Source organism: Callionymus lyra, chromosome 18 (assembly GCF_982586985.1).
Source record: "Callionymus lyra chromosome 18, fCalLyr1.hap1.1, whole genome shotgun sequence".
Classification (NCBI taxonomy): Eukaryota; Metazoa; Chordata; class Actinopteri; order Syngnathiformes; family Callionymidae; genus Callionymus; species Callionymus lyra.
The window spans coordinates 6,791,983-6,810,410 of record NC_141835.1 but is presented as its reverse complement, the minus strand read 5'-3'; the positions used below and the strand labels follow the sequence as shown (position 1 = coordinate 6,810,410).

Genomic DNA, 18,428 nt, shown 5'->3' with positions numbered 1-18,428 from the left:
CAATTGTGTCGATGCTAATCCCTGAATTATAGAAGCTTAAAGAAAATAACTCTTGGTAAGATGTCACTGTTCCCATTTGGCCCCCAATTGATTTTTCTCTGTATTTAAAGTGGCCCTCCATTGCAGACTTAGGTAATATTTACAACTTTAATTAGAAGTCATGTATTTTCCCAACTTTAAAACTTTGTAGAAGTTGGAAAAATTCTAATTTTACCATTACAGGCTTAATTTTCATATAAACCGTTCGAATCCGATCCCGAATCGTCCAAGAAGGAACATTTGATCAAAAACCTGCGACAGGACTGAAGTTACCACCGATAACAACGTCAACATCCCTCAAACGAAACGACGTGATCGATCAGGAGTAGAACTTTTTTTTTTTTTCTCCTGGTGGATTTCAGTCCCGCGAGCATAATTGCTTCCGTCCATAAAGACATCACAAATCCCTTCATCTCGCCCGCAATTTCCACGGCGATTATCGGCCGACGAGCCAGACAGAGTAATAGACTTGCCATTCAAAGTTAATGGGATGATATTTCAGCGGAGCTTTTCGGGGGCGACAGTCTGTGGGAGAGACGCCTGATCTGGGATCTGATTTGTGGAATGTTTGTCAGTTTAGAAAGTTGCTCCGAGTTAAAGTCAGTTGCTGTGACTCAAATCGCATACTTCTCTTAGTATACTAGAAGTTAGTATGCATCAGGATAGTGTACATACTAACTAGTACGCAAATTCTCCACAGATAGTATGTCTCAAATCAAACTCTGCTGCTACGCACTAACAGGAAATGACGCGACAGCTTCTTCTTCTACTGCTATTTAACGATGGTTGCAACCAGGTGTTTAGAAATAGAAATAGAAATAGAAAGGCTTTATTCATCCCCAGAGGAGAAACACACTTTCACAACAGCGCAGTTTAAAAAATAAAGTGCAAGGAAAAAGAAATAATAAAAGAGATAATACAAAATAAAATAAAAACGATCTTAAGAATATACAATTATTTACAAAATTAGAAATTTAACACTATTAACAAAATAAAATAGAATAAAAATAAAATAAAATAGAAATAAAAACAGAGAAAAAAAAATAAAAAAACACACGAGAAGAAAAACACACTACGGATTAGCATCAGGATATTTAAAGTAGAGAGTTAAATATCCTGACACCAGTTGGGATGAAGGACCTTCTATAACGCTCCGTCCTACACTGGGGGTGTTTGAACGCTATCGCCACCTGCTGGCAGCACGTTTTGCAAGTTTCGCGAGATATTTAAGCTGGTATCAGCACCGAAGACGTGTCATCCTTCTACTGCTGCTGAAAATACACCTGTAAGTATATGAATATATATGCATATATATATATGACGTAACTTCCGTTTAAAACGTCGCTAAGATGGCGGCCGTTTAGTGTGGTTAGTGTCCATCGAACCATACTCAGTTTTGTGGGCGTTTTAGTGACAATTTAGTGTGCATGGAGCACTAAATTTCGCATACTAAGAATTGAGACGCACTTACGCACTAAAAATACTAACTTTGAGTACGCTAGTATGCGATTTGAGACACGGCAAGTGTGACAACAGACATGCTAGCATCAAGCTAGCTAGCCTTTTTTTTTGACAGGGGGGGTAATGTCATCCAAGTGGCATCTAACAAGCGTAACGCGGACAGTGAAGTCGTCCCTTCTGTCCCACTTTAACATAACAACATCATTGTGTTTTTTTTTTTCCAGAAGATCTTCGGCTTCGGCGGCGGAGCAGAAGGCCTTTGTCCCCGCGGCTCCTGACTTGGTTCACTAGAATGGGAGGTGGAGAGGTGGAGGGCAAAGGGCACAAACTTACATGAGTTTCCTCTTTCTCTAATGCCCAATAAAGTTGTGAAAGGCCTCGAAAAGTGAATGGCCCGGGACGGGGTCAAACCGGGCGCACAAAGGCCGGGGCGAGCCGAGAGGAAATCTAATCAGCTTGGAGATGCTAATTTTATGGAGCACCAATTAAGGAGAGTTTTTTATGAGTGAAAACAAAAACAGCGGAGATGGAGGGGTCTTTGTCGGAGGGGGGGGGACCCCCTTTGCCGTGGGGCTCACACACTCACACACACACTTTTTGCCCGGGCGGAGCAGCATTGGGTCCAGGCTCTAATGGGATGGCACCTCCTTTCCGCCGGTCCTCGCCCACATTGGGGAAATGAGGTCGTGTCTGTTTGTTTGCCGCGAGGCTGCGCGCCCCCGTTTATCACTGTCACGCCACAGAAAGGGGTCCGAAGGAGGTAAAAAAAGGGGGGGCGCCACTGTCCAATCTGTCCCGCTTCGGGGCTTTACGACCGCCAGGCCCCACGTGGCGAGTACCCCCACCCCGAAAACCCATACATCTCCATCCTTGGCTTTTTTTTGGGGGGCTTTTGTATCGGCTCACTCCGGCTGCCAAGATGTGTGTCTGCGGCGCTAACGGGGCGCTGCTAACTAGACAATGACGGGAGATCCACGAGGGCCAATGTTTAACTAGCCGGCGTCCCACTCGCGGCCCCAGAGCCCCCGTGAGCTTTTGTGGGCTCAGGGGTTAATCCTTCAAAAGGGGGCTCCCCGCCTCCCACTTACTGTCTCCCCAAATATACTGCGACACAGTCACTAGAGATGTACTTTTACGGGACCTTTTGTTCGATCCTTTTGATCCTTGAATCTTGATCAGTAAACACTGAATAATTAATCGCCAGTGATTCACATCGACTAAGACCACAGGTCCGACTTGCACGGATCTTCTCCTTCTATCTGTTGCACTCGGTTCCCCCCAAAAAACATTCTACCGCGTCCAGAGTTTACGGGGCGCTCGTAAACATGTATTGATATTTAATGCGGCGCTCAGCAGGCCCGGGGCTGGCGGGCAGAACTTAGAGGCCCCGGGTCTCCGCAAGACAGGAAAAGTGACACAAAAGGATGATATCAATAACAAAGGTGCTATAAAGTCTCAGTCAAGAGGCCACACAGCTTCTCCGCGGAGGTCACGGGCCGGAGCTGAGAGAAGTTGATGGAAGGAGGTTCAGAAAACCAGGTGTCATTTTGGACAAACAGTGTCATCGTTTCTTTAGGAGATAAACTTAAAGTTCCAGATCTATAGACGGAAGGTTCGGGCGTCAAAGTTGGATTTAGAGATGTAGGATTTTAAAGTTGGGGTACTTGGGGCGATGGTGGCGACTCTATGTATTAAATCTTACAAAAATATATCTTCATTGACAAGTAACGATAGAAACTGAAATGTAATTTTCAAGTTTGTAGACTCATTTTGTGCAGATATAATTTAAAAGTGTAACCATCAGTCAAATAAATACATCGTAGAAATTCAATAGGGAAAAAATACCGCAAAATTTGTTGATTAAAAAGGAGAAGAAAAAAGCTCATACATCATTAAAATATATATATATATCGCCAACCAACTATGTGCAAAAACTATGTGCAACAACTTCTAATTGAAAGAAATTGAATAAAAACTATTAGAAGAGTTAAGAGAAGTTAAAGAAAGTTCCACATAAAAAAAATAAATGAAAAAAGTAGACATTATGAAACATTATTAAATAAAAAAACGTTTTTTTTAAATGTAGTTAGAAATGTAGTTAAATGAATCTAAAAAATTGTTAAGCAATAAAAACAACTAAAAAAATAAATCTTTAAAAAACTGAAAAAGCTCAAGTCGTACAAAACTTTCATAAAGGAAAAAAAAAAACCGAGATGTAAAAGAAGACTTGAAAAAAGCAATTGAAAATCTCACTTGCAGAATAAAGTCAAAACTTTCTAATTAAAAAAAAATAACATGAGTAAAATAAGATGAAACCAAAGAAAAGTTTATGGAAATATGTTTAATGATTGGAGACAATTTAGAAGAAAAAGCGAAAATAAGCTAAGAAGGATCTGTCTCGCCTGCAGTTCATACAAAACTCTGCAGCGAGAATTCTAACCAGCTCTAGTAGAAGAACTCACATTTCTCTGATCCTTAAAACTCTTCACTGGCTTCCAGTTTCTTTCAGGATCAACTTTAAAATTCTGGTTCTTACTTTCAGATCTATTCATGGTCAGACCTTACATCAGTGATCTGATCCAGACTTACACCCCAGCTCGGGCTCTGAGGTCTGTGGATCAGAATCTACTGATGGTTCCTGAACACGGTTCAGGACCAGAGGAGAGAAATCTTTTCAGGCTGTTGCTCCTAAGCTTTGGAACGATCTTCCTCTCTCTTTGCGCTTGATGATCTACTGACTCCTTTAAGAAACATCTTAAGAGATTTTTATTTGTGCAGATTTTCTGGAAATCCTGTGTTTGTCTTATGTGTCTCAGCCTTTTAAAGTATATATTTTAACTGTGTATTGTTTTTGTTTGTTAAAGCGCTTTATGACCCTGGTCTAGAAAGGCGCTACAGAAATAACCATTACTTTAATTACTTTACTTTACTTTACAAGTACTCTAGATTGATAAAAGAGACCAGGACATTTCACTTTACTGTCAAAAATAGTAGGTTAGAAAATGCAATCAAAGTAGATTAGTTTCATATAAAAGTTCAATTGTATGCACAAAATAAAAAAGAAAAGCTGATAATCATTCAACAGGGAGATAAAACTAAAACTTGTGTACTCCTTACAAAAGTTTGGCGTGTGCCGGTCGACCCCGAATTGCCAGTTGTTTCTCTACGGTGATCTAAAAGCGAGAAAGAAGTCAATTGCGTGTCACTAACTCGTCTGCAGGACACGCTTGATTCGACGGCGTTGGCGCACACACTTCCATCCGCCATTGATTAGCTCGTCAATCAAGACCCAAATGAGGAGCGCCGGTGGCCACCAACACTCGGGTCATTGTGCGCGGTGACCCCGGGGGTCGACGGTAAGTAGCGGCCGACACAAAGGGGACGCCGTCATGTACTTTTTTTCCGCATACAGTGGCGTCCATGAATGGACACATGGCGGCGACACACAGATGGGACGGCGGCGTGTTGCCGTGGCGAGGAAAGCGCCTGTTGCCGAGACAAAAGCATCGGTCGTGCCCGGGCTTGAGGGAGGAAGATTATTGGACGGGCGGGACTTCTGTTCTTATCGGGGTAACTAACAAAAAGACAAGTGGCGTGTGAGGAGGGGGGGGGCGAGTGGCAGAAGTCCACAGATCAGACACACAAAGACTTCCTCATGCACCAGTGAGTGGCCAACTGTTCCAAAGTGTGACCAACACATGACACACTGCTACCATTGTGTTCTCGCATTGAGTGTGTTACACAATAACAACAGCTTTAATGTTGTCACTCGATCCAATGACTATCGTCGTGTGTAACTATTTCCACTTGTTAGTTCCTTCTTTTCTTCTCGCCCTCGGGTCGACTAAAGGTTTGGGATTCTTTTCAGAATAATCAGTTCTTTTTAGAGTTATAGACAAGTACGTTTGTTCATTTTAATGTAGCGACTGGATCTCGGTTGAATTCGTCTTCATCTACGCTCAAAAAATACACACTTAAAAACATCCAAATACCTCCGTACTGCTCGACTGTATTGAAACCTCGACATAAGGAATTGTTCCTAAAAAAAAATTAAATAAGTCTGTATTTCAAATGAGTTCATAGTTCATAGTTCATAGTTACCAGTCTCTGTTTACTTATTGAAACACAAATACGTGTCACTGCAAGATTTTGGCTGATAGCCTGGGATTTTCCACTAAAATTGTATTTTTATTTTTCAAAACAATCCTTAATGCGAGGCTACAATGCAAGATAAAAGTTACAGACGAGGAGTATTAAAGTATTTACAGGTTTTAAAGTGTGTTTTTTGGGACGAAGAAGTCAAGTTAGCTCCCGTTGCTACGTAACAATGTACATACATTTTTGTCTATAACTCCAAAAATGAACAGATTAGTTTGTATATAATTCCAACCATTAGTCGACGTGAGGGGTGATTGTGAACTGGTGAACTCTCCGGGGTGTCCCCCACCTCTCGCCCTGGATAGCTGGGACACACCCCAACCACCTGCAGGCGTGTAAAGTCATAAAATAAACAAGTGAATATTATTTTTACGTTAAATCAACCTTAGATTGTAAAGGGATTCGTGCCATCGTTCTGCTTCCCTTGTGTACTGGGAGGCAGAAAATTATATTACTTCATATTTAACCTCAATATGTCAAAGAAAATACTAAATACAACAGTGGTCATAGGCCTCAGAGAAGAGGCAACAAAGTATTAATTATTTTGTGTTTATTAATACTGTCTCGAAGGTGTTTTTATTTTCTGTAAAGTGGTCTTGGCCTGTGACTCTTGACGCCTCAAGATGCTAGTACTGGTCAAGTTAAGTTAAAAAAAACAAGCCTGTAATCTAAGGAAACTGTATGGTCGGGTATAGTTGCAGAAAAAACACAATCATCTTTACATATTTGACAGTCATGCGGTGTTCGTCTGTGAAAATAATGGTCTACGGTTCAAAAAAGGTTGGGGATCCCTGACGCCTCAGCCACAACCACTGACTCAACAGGTGGTCATAATGTTATGGCTCATTCCTGTGTCGTAGCACAATGCTCACCATTAAGCATCTGTCAATCTTCATGCTTCTGCGGTGACGGTTTCAGCACGACCACCATCTTCAGGCTCCCCCCCCCCCCCCGACCTTCAGGCCGGCATCTGTCCTGCACCCCGGCGCACCTTGCTCACCGGCCGGTCCCTCTGCTTTCACTCTCGCGCCCCCCCCCCCCCCCACCCCCGGGGTGTAATTGTGAGGTAATTTATGAAGTCCTAGCTGCATGGAGCACCCTGGTTATATGGGACGACCCGCTGACTGAGCCTGGAAGGGCTTTTATTCTCGCTAGTGCGTGGGCTGGAGTCCACCTCCGAGGCCCTGTGCGGCTGAAGGGAAAGTTATTGGACTCTTTAGGGGGTCATAAACCTCCTGGAGGACCCCTCACAGAACCTTTTGTGTGGTTCTTCTTGTCGTGAATGAATCAGGGAGTCGTCTGGACAACGACGAGCATCACTTGTCGTTGTCCACGCGGAACACTTTTTATACTCGTGGAATGATAACATCTCGGTTGGATCTGGGATGGAATCGATCCCTGACGGTGGCCCACAATGCCCCGACCGAGGGTCGGCCAACGTTTGCTCCTCGGCTTAAGATCTTATAATCGCCGTGATAGCCCCCCGAAATCTCCGCTGATCCCTGCTCACTACAAGCATATGCCTCTGATAAAACCATCACTTTCTGGTCACCTGAGCACTTTCACCGAGTCCCACCCATGATCCGCCAGAAGGAGGGTCTCTAAATCCGACTCCTCTCTTGAATGGGATGAGAAGAAAGTCAAACACTCTAATGCGGGTTAAAAAGTGAAGGATTATGTGGAACATGGAGGGTGGCAACGCTTTCATTTGTAAGATACAAAGAGGCTGGTGTCTCTCTGTGTGGCCCCGTCGCTGAGCAAACACATGAATGAGAATAAGAAAGAGGGTTTATCCGCCTCATGCATATATACGCCCCGAGACGTCCTCCTTCTGAGGGGCTTTAACCACCGAACATGACTAGTAAATGCGGCGTTGCAATAAAAAAAATAATGAATTATTGAAAGATCCTGACAACAATGCTAATGCTAGCCTAGCCGTGCTTTATTTATTAGACATAAGATAAGTTTTGTTTTGGTTTGTGTCGTTTTTATTAACACAAATTGTGAAGGGTTTGGTTTGAAAAAGGAAAAAATACTATTGTAACTTTATTAGTTAACTTAAATAGTGCTTAAAGAATACAAAAACACTTTACTTTAAGGTCCTAAAATGTAGTTTTAGTGAACCAGGGCCATCCCATTGTAAATGGGCAGAATAAAGGTGTTTAGACCTAAGTGTTTTATTTTGTGGTTCCATCAGGATCCAGGTGGTTTTGAAGGTTTTCTCCTGCACTTGTATGGCGCTGTCGACAATGCTAATGCTAGCCTAGCCGTGCTTTATTTATTAGCCAAAAGATAAGTTTTGTTTTGGTTTGTGTCGTTTTTATTAACACAAATTGTGAAGGGTTTGGTTTGAAAAAGGAAAAAATACTCTTGTAACTTTATTAGTGTTTAAATAGAACACAAAATAGTGCTTAAAGAATACAAAAACACTTTACTTTAAGGTCCTAAAATGTAGTTTTAGTGAACCAGGGTCATCCCATTGTAAATGGGCAGAATAAAGGTGTTTAGATCTAAGTGTTTTATTTTGTGGTTCCATCAGGATCCAGGTGGTTTTGAAGGTTTTCTCCTGCACTTGTATGGCGCTTAAGTGATAGTAACTAGCAGAACATTTTACAACTTTATAAAATGATTTTGCAAATCATACGTCCCTTTTGGTTCGGTGGTTAAAAACCCGAAAGATAAAGTTTATTAGATGTATTTTTGAAAACAAAATTCTTGAATCATGCAGATGATTTTTTTCAATCATCTTAAACTGTTTTTATTTTTTTTAAAAGCCTGGGAAAAGATGTCTAAATGCTTCTCCAGTACTTGTATTTGTGTTGTCCTGTTATGTCAAATTAACCCTTCAAGGTCACCCGAAGGCCTGAAAACAAATGTGTTTTATGGTATCCCTTGCTAAAAGAAAGACAAAAACGGTGGATGACTTGCCGTAACTGTTTTATTATTTGCGCTAGAAAGCTCTAAAATTTAGAATGACACAAAGACAATTAGCCTGTTCGTGCTAATACGCACTAATAATAAGGGGCGTAGTTATTGCACAACTGATTTTATCCTTTGCGGACAAATAAGGCTAAAAAATCCAGACACAGAGTAGCTCATGGTGGACATTTCGAGTCCAAGAACATCTCTGTAGGACCTGAAGCCCCCGAGAGTGACTAGCCAAGCTGGCTCAAGGGCCCTTAATAGACATAAGAAAAGAAGTATAGATTTCTACGGAACTTATTAGATTGTCGGCATGTGTCTGTTTAAGAAAAGGCTTGAAAATTTCAGACACTTAAGAACAGAGTCTGAAGTGAAAAACGCCACCTTCAAAACGTTCCTGGATCCAGATGGTAATTTGGAACACAACCAAAATCCCCTTTTGACTATCTATTAACCCTTCTGTTATCTCTGGGTCAAGGTGACCCGAGGTCCCAGAAACAAGTTTGAGGTATCCCTTGTGTTGCCTCTGGGTGAAGGTGAACCACTAACGGGTCATCTTGACCCAGAGATAACAGAAAGTAATAATAGATAGACAAAAGGGGATTTTGGTTGTGTTCCAAATTACCATCTGGATCCAGGAGCGTTTTGAAGGTGGCGTTTTTCACTTCAGACTCTGTTCTAAAGTCGTAAAGATGCTCATCGATTTATTTAATCGAAGCTAAATTTTCTCGCCGGCGTTAGCGGCTGTACTGCAGGAAGTACTATTAGTAAAGTATTATTATTTGTCACAAACAATTTTTCTTATTTATTCAACTTTAAAACTTGAGATATATTTCCCATCTTTGTGTATTTCTTTTGGCAGCAGAACACACAGTGTCTCGAGTTAAAATGTGTCTGATGGAAATAATTAAAAATCACAGGAACGGAGCCAAAACCTCGATAACGAGCGTCTGACGCAATTAGCGTTTGGAAGTCCGGCAGCCATGTTGGCTCGGAGCCTAACGATGGAAGAATCCATATGCTCCGGATAAAAGTTGGACCTTCCATCAGAATCATCCGAGCTGGCTCGGCCGATGGGGGGTCCGCGGAGGGGCCTCCTTGTCGCCCACTTCATGTCGAGGATCCGGAGAGAATGAAAAGCAGAAACGCAAACAGAAGAGAAAGTGGGAGCTCAGATGTTGGAGGAACAATCAAAGACGCCCACGGACGCAGGAGAGTCTCCACCAGAGTCGGTTTAATAAACTCCAGGGTCTCCAGCTGAGCTCGGGGGGAGACGAGCAAACAGTTTCTTCTGCTTTAGTCGCGCTCGTCTAATGTGGAACTATTTGAAGACCTGAAGTCCAGCTATGTGTTGCTGGAGATCTGCAGCAGCTCTGTGGTTAAAATCAGATAAAGAATAAATACCAAAATGTTATTGTTGTTGTAACGTTTTTGTTACTAGAACTTTTGTCCGAGACAAACTAGTTCATAAAGTTGTTGTAAAAAAAAAGTAAGAAATTAAAGATGAATTCCCTTGAAAAGAAAAAGAAAAAATATTTAGAAGCAACTTTTAAAGATTTTATTTATATTAACAGGTTTTTCATTGTTATTATATTTGATTGATATGATGATGCAACACAAATAAAAATCGTTATTTTTATCGTTAATAAACATTTTGTTTTTGTGAGTGAGTTTTTGATCTTAGTTAATATCTTTTATTCATTAAAGTCATGCTTTGAAATGATTAAAACTCACCTTTAAAAAAAAAGAATGTGGTTCTTTAAATAAAGAACATATACAGAATATATATTATTATTATTACCATTAATGAATAAATAAATTAAAAATATTGAATGACTCATTTTTTCCATACTATTGTTACAAAAAATATTATTCTTATCAGTTAAAATAATAAATCTTTCTGATTTCTTTGTGCGAAAGTTTGTAATTGTTATTAAGTTTGTTATAATTTTCACGTTTTTACACTTTAAAATTGTAGCCATCTGTTTAATAATTGACATTATTTGAGTGTAATAAAAAAACAAACATTATTATGATTTAAAATCATTATAATAATTATCGTGAATAACACATCAAATATCAACTTCCTGGTAAATTTAAACACATATTTATGAATTAAAGTCGAGTCGATTCTTCTAGATTGACATGATTGTTACAAAAAAACATCACTTTTTATTCAGTTAATAATTTATGAATTCTTCCGAATTTCTTTGGCGGGTAGTTTTGAGATTTTAGTAAAATTTTCTTTATTAAGAAATGTCATACTTTTCCGTTTTTTACACTTTAAAATGAAACTCTTAAAAGCAGATGATGTTCATTTGAATGAAATGTTTTAATATTTATATATATTTATTATTATGAGTTTCAAATACTTACTTTAAAAAGCATTTTTCTGAATCACACTATAAAAAAAACATTAATTTTTCTTCATCGTTGCGACAAACTATGAAGCAACAATGTATATAAATAGGAAAATGACAAAAGCTACAATTAAAAGGTAAAAAAACATGAAAGAAAAGTGCAACAATGACTCTACGAGGGCGACAGAAGCACAAAAACGGGCCACACTTCGCCCTGATCTCCACCATGCACTGCCATATTCACAAAGTCGTGTCTCCCTGTAACGCCTGTTGCTGGATGAAAACCCTCCGGTTTGAGAAAGTGCCACTTTACGGTCTAATGAGTGGAAGACAATGGCTGCCCACTCTTTAGTCTCTCTTTAACGCCCCCCCCCCCGCCCGCCCCGGGGACCCCTTCCAGTGATAGTGATGTGATTTCGCAGACTGTTTGGGGAGCCAGTCAAATTTATCTCGACCCTTTTGTTCCGCCGCGCTGCCTTGAATTGCACCTAGTCTGCCATTAACGCCGCTCTTTACATGTTGGAGCGCCTCATATGGTGCCCCCTTACCTCGCCGAGGGTCTCGTGGATACGGCATGTAAATCAGGCCTGGAGGGCATCATATATATCGCCCTCTTATGGATCCTGACAATGCAAGAGTCAGCTGGGTTCAGCTCTCACTTTCAGCCGCCTTTAATGTGATAATGAGGAGACGGACGGACAACGAAAATTGAAAAAAGTTGTGCAAAAATGCATCGAAAATACAAGAAGAAATCAATAAAAACATTATCATGTTGCAATTATTTAAAGTTGATGTGGATTTGGAACAAATAAAAATTACTTACTTACAAAAGTTAGCATTGCTAGTTAGCATTGTTAGTTAGCATTGCTAGTTAGCGTTCAAATGTTTGACGTCTACGTCAAAATTTACCACAAACTATACGAGTGGAAATAATATTATTTTATGTTATAACTAGATGATTTATACATTGTGTTATCAGTCTTATCTTTGCCTTTTAAAGTATATACTTTATTAAATTTTCAGTTTTGATTGTTTAAGCGCTTTGTGACCCTGGTCTGGAAAAGCGCTATACAAATAAAAATGACTTACTTAGCTATATTATTTATATTAAGTTAGCTTCATATTCTTATGTTTCGTTGCTGTATTTTCTTTCAGCTTTTTTTTTTATTGATTTTTTTGTGATCAATGCTTATTTATCAGCCTTTTTTTTTTTTTTTTTACAAGATTTATGAGTTTATATTTCAAATAATTAATTCATTATCACACACATCCACTTAAAGAACAAACCTGAGTTGAAGTGTTTTATTTTGAAAATATAATTGATTGACAGATTATCACACTTTATTTATCACAAATATTATAAATATTTACTTGTTTTTTATTTTAAAACAAACAAATTGACAGAATATATACACTTTTTAAAATACAAAGAAGAATACATAAGTAGAGGTTTCTCTATCAGATAAATCAGCTTCACAAATAGTTGTATGTTTTGTTATCATTTTTGTTTGATTTTCAATTACAAACAATCATACTTTAAAAAATTTAATTAGCTCAAAAAATGCAGCATTTAATTTGAAAAAATGCTGCTGATTTGAATATAATTAAAAATATATATATAATAATAAATTCATAACAATTTAAAATAATTCATTTCTTGGTAAATTAAAACACAGTCTCCTGAATCGCATGAATTGAGTCCATATTTCTGAATTAAAAAAAAAAAAGATTGTTCTTCACATTGTTGTTGAGATGTTTCTAGTCTTTAACGTAAAGCTGGCATTCATTTCTCAGCTTATTTTGCGAATTATTTAAACAAAAATCTTCTTTTCGTCATTTATTTATGTCTTAAATGTTTATTTTTACAACTAGATAAATGAAATACTTGTGAATTTCTTAATCATATAGTTAACTTCACAAATAATCTTGTATTTTGTTGCCATTAAAATCTTTTTTTTCCTAGATTTTCTTTTCTTTGTGGATAAGTTTGTCATTTATTCGATTTTTTTTAATTCAAAACATTCATAATTTGAATTTGTTTTATCTCATAAAATGCATCATTTAATTTAAAAATTGCTGCTTATTTTTATTTCATTTAAAAAAGAACATTATAATCTCCATAATTATCTATACAATAAGAAAAATATTACCTTATTAAATCTTAATTTTTTATTAATAGTATTTATTTGAATTTAATGAATGAGTATATTTTTTCAAAGGTTAAAAAAGTTAACTTCGCAACAAATAAGTTTCAAATTGACAACTTTTTACATTTAATTTCAATGAGAATAATTGAAAATCTCACAGACAAAATATTCATTCTTATCAAAGATAAAATCTGAGATTATTTTAATTTTTCAGTCAATTAAAAAAGTTTTCAACGAAGCACGTTTTTCGTATATTTAATATTTATAGATTCTGGATTCAAACTGCTGAGTCATGAAAACAAACATCTGAAGCTTAACCCGTCGTGTGAACACATGAGTGTTAATGTGTGAGGGGGGTCACCAGGGGGGTGTGGGAAGGTGCAGCGGGGGCAGCAGGGCGGCCCGGCGAGGGGGTGAAAGTGTGTCCTCGCCGTCATTGGCTGCCGCCCTAAGTGTCTCATTATGCGGCGTATTGTTCTTTTGTGGTGCGGGGCGCTATAAAGAGACCCCAGCGGGCCAGAGTGACAGTTGAGACCCTCTCACACGACTCCGGGACACTTGTCTGTACTGCCTGCAAAAACCATGGATTCTGACGCCGGTTCCACCTGCAGCCGCTCCTCCTCGCCGGACCTGGTGGTGGACGACTCCGCCGGGAGCTTCTTCTCCAACAAGATGTTCCAGACCTTCTGCAGGGAGGAGGAGGGCGCCGACGCCGACCAGGCCCGGCCCGGCGGCGGGAAGGCCAACAAGACCAGGGCCGACCTGGGCGACAAGGAGGAGACGCAGGACCTGAGGCTGAAGGTCAACAGCCGGGAGAGGAAGAGGATGCACGACCTGAACCAGGCCATGGACGGCCTGCGGGAGGTCATGCCCTACGCCCACGGGCCCTCCGTCCGCAAGCTGTCCAAGATCTCCACCCTGCTGCTCGCCCGAAACTACATCCTCATGCTGTCCAGCTCCCTGGACGAGATGAAGAAGCTGGTGGGGGACGTCTACGGCGCCGGGGCGGCCGTCCAGAGCCGGAGCATCCCGGCGGCCCACCTCCCGCTGCACCCCCTGCACTCCCTGACCCACCACGCCTCCACCCCACCTGCCGCCCCGCACTCGCCTCCGTCCGCCGGCTTCCTGGGGTTCCACGCCCCGGTCCAGGGCCTGCTGAAGGACCCGCTCCATCTGGCGGGCTCCTTCAGACACTTCCCCGGCATGCCGTGCCCGTGCTCGCTCTGCCAACCGTTGCCCGGCGCCGCCCTGCACGGCCTGGCCATGAACAAGTGACCCGATGCGGAGGAAGAACCTCCAGAAGATGTAAATGTTGTAAATACTAGAGCGACTTCGCTGCTGCTTCTCCAGATTCTATCAGAACAAAGACTGTAATTTATCTCTGGTGATTGTCCTCACTGTGCTGAGTTCTATTTTCATAAATTAAATCTTTTTTTTTATCAAACTTGACTCTCTCTGTGGTTCACTCACTCGCCCAAGAAGATATATTTAATTTATTACATTTGTTTTCTGATCAATGCTTATTTAAAGACACCATTTTTTACACATTTTTTTATGGGTTTATAGTCTCAGATAATTCATTTTCTGTTGCTAGATTATTTGTTTTGGTGAGGTTTGTTATTATAGTTAAATTGTATATATATATAAATATAATTAATAACATTTATTTTGTGATTAAAGCTTATTTAAAGACACAACTTTTTACACTATTTATGGGTTTATATTTCCAAATAATTCATTTTCTGTTTCAAAATGTTTAGTTTTAGGGAAGGTTTGTTATTATAGGTACATTTTATATATATATAAATATAATTAATAACATTTATTTTGTGATTAAAGCTTCTCAAATGACCATCTTATGCACTATTTATGAGTTTATTATAACATAAATCCACTCAAAGAACAGAGTTTATTTTTCATTTATTTTCAAAATAGAATTCTGAGAAAAAAAAACAAAGTTTAAACTTCCATTTTATCTCAAATATATTTAGGAAATATTCTTATTTAATCATTTTAATTTAACCATTTTAATTAATAGTTTAAAACTAATGAAATCACTGAAAAGAAGGTTAAAACATATAAACAACAATACATATGATGTTTAACCAAATAGATACATATTGTAAAATAAAACAATATTGTCAGAATTGTAGATTAAATAGTATTAACATCTCATTAGTGAAATAACTTTTAATCTGGAATTTAAATGTATATGTTTTACAATCATTTTGTTAAATGGTAAAACAAAAAAATCACGATAAAAATAAATATAAATACAGAAAAAATCAGTATTCCTGATTTAATTTGTATAAAAATAACCTGAAAAATACTGTTTTTTTTTGTCATAATAATCAACAGAATCCTTCCAAGAATCCAAATACAGATGTTACAGCGACTGGAGTTGAATTACACAAACAACAAGCGCACAACAAACTAACTAGAGTGGAATTAGCGGCGGAACAAAGTGCATCGTTCAGGAGCGAAGTCGCTGCGACGGCTAACGAAGCTCTAAAGAGTGACAGAAGGCCCGAGACAATACGCCGACACACAGGCCGACCGCGGTGCTCTTGAGCAACACCATCCATCTTCACCTCAACAGGGTGTAGGAGATGAAAGGGCCACACTGACGCCAGGGAGACGCGTCACTTTTGTCCGACGGGACCCTTCGTCCCGGCCGACTATTAGTCACTGCCTCATCGCACTATAGGGAGATAAGACGACCAGGACCAGGGACTTCTTTCTTTGTTTGACCAGATGAGTGGTTTTTTTTTTTTATGAGCGAGCGTGTCCACCGTGAAGTTAAACTCTATCGTTTAGAGTCATCCTCTCAACACTGTCATCAGTGAACAGAGAAGCAGAATGAGTGCACGAATGCTCCTTCCCAGGTGCAAAACTAATAGACTCAGGGACTCATTCATTCCTCAGGCTATTAAATTGTACAATTCTGAGTTCGGGGGCAGGAGTGGAGTAAAAGTATCTGGATGTTCTGTTCTATGTTAGTCTTTGTATCCTTTGTCTTTGTTATTTTTCTTTGATCTATGTTCTTTATCTTTATCTTTAGACTTAGATTGTATCATCTTGTTCTTTCTCTTTATTTCTCTTTGTTCTTATTTTATTTTGATTTATTTTCTATGAAAAATTGCTGTATTTGCTGTGGCTATTGGAAAAAACAATTTCCCGAAGGAGACCTCCTGAGGGATCAATAAAGTTCTACCTTACCTTACCTTACCTTACCTTAGATGGTTTCCTGTTGTATTGGCCGCTAAGCTAATGTTAGCCTGGCAGACTATTCATCATTCTGCTTTTAAAATCAGTTTTAAAAAGCACATTTACTTTATTTAAACTGTATATAACTGACTATTTAACAGGGAAATAAGAGTATTGTGGTATCACTCTACTATATTTTACCGGAGAATACGATTTGCTAAGATTAGCTTAGCATCTCTGTGGTTCACCGCTGACTCCGCCTCCTACCTGAAGATACACCATTTCCTTGAACCACCTATTTTTCAAAATAAATAATGTATAAAAAAAGATATTTAAGAATATTGTCTTCAAAATAAATCGTTTTAAATATGAAACAATGCTTTTTGCTATTGTTAGAAGAAATATTCATCCACTGTTATTTATATTTATAAATTATGTTTGTTATTTATATTTATAAATATCAGTGGTTAAATATCTATTTTTTAATTTTATATTATATTTATACTTATAGATAACAGTGCAAATAATCCACAACATATGTATATACCGACATTTTTTCGAATTTATTTTTTTATAGCAGAATATAATAATATATATTGCATTGTGTTGTAAAAGCATAAATATAATTGAACAGAAAATAATAATAACAAAAAAATAGCATGTTAAAAACACATTTGGCACAAAATATGTAACATAAATTATATATAATAAATAATAATAATAATAGTTTTTAAACAATAGTCAAAATATATTAAAAAAATGATGATTAAAAGAATACCAAATAAAATATAAAATAAAATATTTAAAAAAACAAAAATAAATGGTGATTTTATCTGTGAATAAATTGTGTTTTAAAGTGAGATATCCCTACTTAAATAATCTTCTTATTGTTCCCGTTACTTTGAATGGTCTCTTTACATGATTCTCAAGCATAAATTAATATTGTTTTCTGTACTAATCAAGTAAGAATTACACCGAGCTGGGATGTAAACATGTTGAGTCCATTGTACAGTGGATAAAAGTCGAGAGAGCAAACACTCTCCTGCTCTTTACCCGACAATGACGGGACTTCACTTAGCAACAAATCAAGCATGTAAAATACATGCTTATCCTCCCACGGCTGACAGCGGAGTCATCAGGAGATGTAACTCACTCTGACCCGCCTCCCTCCTCCTCCCGAGAAACCCTGAATGGCTCCAGACAATAGCCATGTGTGAGACACAAAAACAGCCGAGTCCCAGCTCTCGTGCCTGGGACACAGACCCCCCTCCATTCAATCTACATTTCATCATGGTAACAAGCGCTGTCGGGGCCAAAAAGGCTGGACACCCCGGCCCGGGCACAAAGGCGGTTAGCTCTAATATATGAGCCCATTGACACTGTAAAGAGCCGCCGTCGGGGTGAGGGTTCTGGGGTGGGGGGTATGGGGTGTCAGCTGTGGGACGTCTCAGCGGGGGGAGGCAGCTGCCGGGGCCAAAGACAAGCGGCGTAGCTTCTGTCGTGGGGAGCGGCCCCGGCGGTGTCACCTGGTCCCCGGTCCCCCGACACAGACGTCCTCCCACACCACACCAACAACACCCCCCCCCCCCTTGTCACCCGGGCACAGGTGGGAATGGGAAGGAGAACACATTGTGGAGATTAGCGGGATCTGCCTCCCTTCGCTGGAGGTGGATCATTAGAGAATCTGACTTGTGCAAAGCTGGTGTTTCCCTGATGAGGACCAGATGGTGATGACCCACGGCGAGGCGGGCCCCGGGCCTGGATGGTGTTTTGGGGGGGTGTGATGGCTGCATTGTGTCATGGATATGCTTCTTAAATCATACAATATGGACACGGCCCTCCGTGCGCTATCATTGCCGCTGTTGTCATCGCGGAGCTCTTTAGCGTATGCTAACAAGCGGGGCCGCGACTTCTGCGCTCGCCGCTTTTACCGCCGCCGAAAACTAGAGCGGCTGTTATCACTAAATGACAGCTTTTTATGTCACTACTTATTGATTCACTCAGTCCAGAGTTTAGATTCGTTTCAAGCTAATGGTGCAAACATTTAGCATCTAAACTGTCGATATCGCAAATATGAGATTCTAAAATTAAGTAACGTATTTTCCGGACTATAAGTCGCAGTTTTTTTGTTGTT

General features: G+C 39.4%; 1 protein-coding gene across 1 annotated transcript; it reads left to right on the top strand.

Moving 5' to 3' along the window:
- Positions 1-13,669: 13,669 nt before the first annotated feature.
- Positions 13,670-14,362, top strand: olig4 (oligodendrocyte transcription factor 4). Its single transcript, XM_087780002.1, has one exon. The coding sequence runs from the start codon at positions 13,670-13,672 to the stop codon at positions 14,360-14,362; it is 693 nt and encodes a 230-aa protein (XP_087636128.1).
- Positions 14,363-18,428: the final 4,066 nt, after the last annotated feature.